At 31.4% G+C, this 6,000-nt stretch overlaps 1 protein-coding gene across 1 annotated transcript; it reads left to right on the top strand.

Annotated features, from left to right (window-relative positions):
* The first annotated feature begins 2,730 nt into the window (after nucleotides 1-2,730).
* Nucleotides 2,731-3,923, top strand: LOC107918833 (uncharacterized GPI-anchored protein At5g19250). Its single transcript, XM_016848416.2, has 2 exons — nucleotides 2,731-2,945; nucleotides 3,286-3,923. The coding sequence occupies exons 1-2, from the start codon at nucleotides 2,855-2,857 to the stop codon at nucleotides 3,795-3,797; spliced, it is 603 nt and encodes a 200-aa protein (XP_016703905.2). The 5' UTR covers nucleotides 2,731-2,854; the 3' UTR covers nucleotides 3,798-3,923.
* Nucleotides 3,924-6,000: the final 2,077 nt, after the last annotated feature.

Here is a 6,000-nt window from a genome sequence, read left to right on the forward strand (position 1 = left end):
TTCTAATGTATCTTTCAATGAATAAAGCGTAATTCCATAGTGGCTTCACCAGCCAAAATCACCTTCACTAAAAAGGCATTATCAAATTCAAGCTCCAGATGTCGGAACCCTTTTCCCATGCTAAGCATAGACCCTCTAGAATAGCTCTCGCTTCGATCTTAAAAATTACGTCTTTACCTAGCAACATCGAAAATCCACATAACCAATTTACATCAGCATCTCTAAACTCTCCCCCAATAGTAGTAATTGATCAACTTAGCGACACAGCTTCATCTGTATTTAGCTTAATCCAACATCTATTCAAATCTAACCATCGTCTAGCAGTAACCATAGGATTAACATGTAATGGATTGATTCTACAAAAAATTCATCATGTTATTTTTTAATTATTTATTTTCCTTTTCTTCTCTAGATTCATTATACAAAAAATTTATCATGTATTTAATTTGCTTTTTATGTTTGATGTTATATTTTTAGGTTTTACAATTTTCAAAGCATGAATCATTTTATCATATTATTTACTCTTAATTTTTTTAGTGACATACATTATTGTATTATAACATTTTAGTTATTAAATTATTAATTATCATTAACGGTGTAACGATAAACTGACGTGGCATGCTAAATAATAATTTCAAACAAAAATTTTAAGTTAAATTTAACAATTGGTCCCTATATTTTTTTCATTTTGAGCAATTTAATTTTTCTTTTATGTTCTTTTAACTTTCCTTTTTTTTTCTCTTTATTTTCCATTCTTTTCTGCTTCTCCCTTTGTTTCCCTCCCTTCTTCATTTTTTTAACGTAGTTTTTCTATGCTTTCTATTTGTTAAAACTAATCCACAAGCTCACCTCACTCGAAAAAATTAAATTGTTCAAAAAAATAAAAGTATAGAGACTAGTTTTAACAAACAGAAAATATAGAAAACCTATGTTAATTAAAAGAAGTAGAGAAGGGAGGAAAATAGAGGGAGAAGCAGAAGAGAATGAAAAAAAAAGAAAAATTAAAAGAACATAAAAGAAAAAAAAATTAAATTACTCAACAAAAAAATATGGGGATCGATTATATAAATTAACCTAAAATTTTTGTTTGAAATGATTATTTAACGTGCCACATCAACTTACTATTACACCATTAACGTCAATTAATGGCTTAGTGATTAAAATGTTACAACACGATAACATAAGTGACTAAAATGTAACATTTCAAACATAAGTGACTAAAATGAATTGAGATAAACAAAAGTGACTATTTTAGTTGTTTACCCTAAATTATTTTATAGAATTTTTTTTATTAAATATCCTTTCAATTTTAACTTCTAATTAAAGATAAACTCAATTTTAGTTGAAATTAACAAATTTATTAAAATTTTTATATATTTGAAAAATAAAAATAAACAAAATTATAAAAATACCACCATTTGAAAAAAAAAAGAAAAAGAAAAAAGAAATCACGCAACGTGGGTGATGATATTCCTAGTATTTTGTGAAATTGAATGCTGGACTTTGGAGATAGAGGCAGTTGATAGGTTGAATTGCTTAGATTTCCTTTCTGCTCGCCTTTCTTGAGGATGACTTACGAGTGCTTCAACTTGGCCAAGGGTGGATGTAATTCAGGTAAAAGAATGTCAGCTTGCTTGTAATTGCAACACTCTTTCGCCAATCCAACTACTCCACTCTGCTTCTTGCACTTATGACTTCCGCTAGCTTTTTTCTTTTTTTCTTTTTTTTTCTCGTACAATGTTTAAAAATATTCATAGTTTCTCACCAACCCTTAAATAAGAGGATAATACGCTTTAGCATATTCGAACTCACGTACTCTTACACTGACAATAATATCAATACTAACTTAACTAAGACTCCCTCGCAATCTCTCATTTTAATGATTATCCAATTTTTATATACTACCACATTATAAAGGAGGAAATTAAAACACAAAAGAAATAAACATATTTTTAAATATAAAATAAGCAAACATAATCATTAATAATATTACAAATAAAAAGCTTTAATAGTAAAATGACCCCTAAAATTTATCTATTTCCAATATTGATCCTTAAGTTTCTTTAATATTAAGTAGTCCTAAGAGTTTTATTCTCTTACACAAATTGATCCTTTTTTTGTGTAATCCATTGGAAACGGTGACAGTCTTACATGTTACGGTTCCAATATTCGTCTAAAATGCCACATGCACTTTTTAAAGAATAAGATTTTAATTTAGTAATCATTTTACTATTAAAGTATTTTATGAAGTATAATAATATTATTTATTATATAATAATTGAAAAATAAATAGGTTTTAAACCAGCCTTAAGAAATATGGGCAAGAACAAAAATAAAAAGGTTTGATTCCTTTATGAAAATTTTACAAATATGAAGCAACAAAATGGAAGGCCATGAAAAAGGAAAACAGAAACGTTGTTTGATATAATGACTTGAAAAGAATGGATTCTTTGTAACAAAAAGAAAAAGAGGATACTTAGCCTTCATTGCAAGTTGGTCCTTCAGTATTAATATCTAGAGCTGGATTATACTGGAATCTTGTAGCCTTTTAAACCCAAAAAAGAAAAAAAGAGTTTTGCATGTGGTCCACGTGGAAGCCCCTGAAGCCTTCAACTCTTACATGTCAGTAAAGCACAGGGGTTATTGAGTAACGAATCCATAAAGTGGCACCTGTAAACTGCTTCACCTTCAAACCACAATTATCCCTTATATTTAAACCTAAAGCTTATCTCATACAAAAGTTGGCCATTTCCCTTCTATTTAATCTCCTTTATCTCTACTGCTTGCAGCTTTCCTTCCGCAGCAGACACTACTTTTGGGTGTTGTTTCAACTTAACACGAAGAAGCTTTTGCCATGGCGGCCGCCTCTCTCAGACAACCTTCCCTCACCACTTTTGTGTTTGTTCTTGCCATTTTCTCGCTTTCTTATCGAGTTTACAGTGATGGTATCCCCTCCCCCCCCCTCTCTCTATATATACTTCTCTTTATGTGCATGGAACTGTGATGTGTTCGTTGGTGTTCACTTGTGTGTGTCAGTTTCTCTCTGATCTATCTCTATATAATATGTGAATATACATGCTTTCAAGCCTATTTGGTCCTCTAAATTTCATTTAGTTTCTTCATTTTTTTTATAATCAGAATGGGAAATTTAATTAGAAAGAGTTTAAAGTAGAAAAAGTCTTATTTTGACGCGTGCAATCAAATCTCCTGAACTTTGTGCATTATTTGCCAGTTGCTACTCTTTCATCTGAATCCTATATTTGATTCCTTTAACATATTGTACAGATGAGGAAGACCATCTTCTTCAAGGACTCAACAGTTACAGGACATCGGCGAATCTCCCAGCATTCGCCAAGAACAAAAACGCCGAATGCGTGGCCAAGAGAATCGCCGACGACGTCAGCGACGACGACAACAACCAGCACTGCACCAACCCCAGCAATTCACCTGGCAATAACGCAACCGGATTATCGGCCTATCCCAAAGCCATATCCAAGTGCGACATCGATGCCAACACCACCAGCGATGTAATGGTGCTGCCTGTTTGCGTGCCGAATCTGGTTCCAACGCTTGTTCTAACCAACTTCACACGCACCCATTACTCCAAATACATAAACGATTCCACCTTCACTGGAATCGGACTCAGTTCCGAAGATGATTGGATGGTGGTGGTTCTTTCTTCCAATAAGCCAACTGGGAGCCTCGCCAATGGAGCTTATTCCTTGCTTAATAGGAAGCTTGGTTTCAGCTATTACATGGTGTTATTGTTGTTGGGTTCTCTACTCTTTTCGTCTTGATTTGCAGTGAAAAATGCTTGGATTTCTTTGTTATTTTTCTTTAGAGTTTGTGATTTAATTTGTCTATCTTGTGGATTTCAATTTGTATGAGAAGTTATATAAAAAGAAGAAGTTTGCTTTGCGTTTTGTTTTGTGTATTTGATAATTGACGTCTTTGACATTTGTGCTTGAACTATAGTTCATCATCCTTGATTTGGAACTGTTAATTTAAATATCAATAATCGTGAACCATAGAGTTCAATTTGTGTTCAAACTTTCGTTCATTATATCTTTCAATTGGGCGAGCAGCTCAGTTTCAACATGAATAGTTAAATACACTAGATTGTAACACCCCTACCTATATTTACACCCCTACCTATATTTACGAGGTAGGATGTAATCCTACCTATATTTACGAGGCATTATCGGAGCTTTTCAAATTAATTTTTTTCGAATAAATTTTTTTTCGTTATTACGAGTTAAATATTATTTTTTCATTGAAACATATTATAACGTCCCTTAGACGGACCTTCGAAGTTCAGAACATACATTAATATCAAATCAACCAATTCAATTCAATATATTTTTAAGATAGATTTACATATACCCATAAGATAACTTCATCACATACCAAACCTAAGATTTGATAGTCATACCAATGGTTAACTTTACATTCATTTCACATTAACATTTACTTTAATAAAACTAAGATTTGATAGCCATACCAATGGTTAACTTTACATTCATTTCACATTAACATTTATTTTATCAACTTATACACACCATTGATTTCCAAAATAAAATTTTTTGATATACCAAAATGTTAAAGTTGATAGTATGATGTGTCTTCGATCGAATCCGACCTCCGAACTCTTAATACTACGAATCAGGGAAAAAGAAAACAGGGTAAGCATGTTGTGCTTAGTAAGCTCATGTAACAAGAATTATACTTACTTAATATTTTCAATACAATACAATAAATATTCATACATCCATTCAATTTACCATTTACCTATCACACAAAAACTCAACCAAAACATTAATCAAATAGCATCATATGAGTTCAATACAAAGATTAATGATTGATGAGTTCATCAATTCCATGTTTTCTATTACCCTTATTATTTCCCATATTTATCTCATTGAATTTCTCGAAATTTCGATGAATTTTCAGAGGTACACTTTTAGCGTACTATTTCGGGTTCATTATTCATATTCATGTGCGCACATTTCCATTTCAGAGAGCACACTACCACGAACCTAATTCAGATTACCAGTCCAGGCTAAATCCCTACAACAACAATTTACTCTAATGAGCTTGGATCTGAATTACCAGTCCAGGCTAAATTCTGACCCTAATTCAGATTACCCGTCCGGGCTAAATCCATTTTACACAAATTCTTTGGGAGAGCTATATCAGGATAGGATCATCCGTCCAGCTAGATCTTTTTTTTACCGTCAATTCCTTTTTAAGGATGCATCGAATTTTCCTTTCATTCAACCGGGATTTCTTCCCCTTTTTATCAAATATATCAATGTCTCATCAATTTTCATGCAATGAATATTTAAATCATATTCACATCAATAACATACATTTCAAGCATTTAAGAATATAATTCAGGTTACACGAACTTACCTCGATACTTGTTCGTTTACAAAAATTTACTAATCCTGAACTTTTTCCTTTCCTCGATCTAGCTTCGTATTTGAATTTTCTGGATCTAAATAAATAAATTTAACCATTAATTTAATACATTTCATGTTCATATGTAACATTCTCTATAATTCCACTATTATTTATAGTTCACTCAAAGTTGTCTACTTGAGTCGTAGTCACTAAATTGTTTATATCTCAAGCTACAGAATTCCAAATTAAAAATCGCTTCGTGTTTCTAAAACTAGACTCTAATACCTTTTTACCATAAAATTCTCAAAATTTTTGGTTTAGCCAATAAGCACAGTAAAATCTTCAAACTTACCCCTATTCTACAATATGACAGCTTCGATCTTTCTTTACTAAAAATTAATTATCTCTTAGTAAAAAATTTGGATGGTATTTTAATTTGTTTCTATTAAAAATAAACTCATTAATTAATTTAAACATGTAAATTTTAACCCCTAATTATTTTTCTCCAATTTTTAATGATTTTCCAAAGTCAGAACAGGGGAACTCGAATTTATTCTGACCTTATCTCACAAGATTTATTATATCTCATGATTTACA

Source organism: Gossypium hirsutum, chromosome D13 (assembly GCF_007990345.1).
Source record: "Gossypium hirsutum isolate 1008001.06 chromosome D13, Gossypium_hirsutum_v2.1, whole genome shotgun sequence".
NCBI lineage: Eukaryota > Viridiplantae > Streptophyta > Magnoliopsida > Malvales > Malvaceae > Gossypium > Gossypium hirsutum.

Bases quoted from the DNA above. Each gene is read 5' to 3' on its own strand.
- LOC107918833 (XM_016848416.2), top strand. From the start codon at position 2,855: ATGGCGGCCGCCTCTCTCAGACAACCTTCCCTCACCACTTTTGTGTTT. The intron at 2,946-3,285 runs GTATCCCCTCCC...CATATTGTACAG, and splicing joins TTATCGAGTTTACAGTGATG to ATGAGGAAGACCATCTTCTT.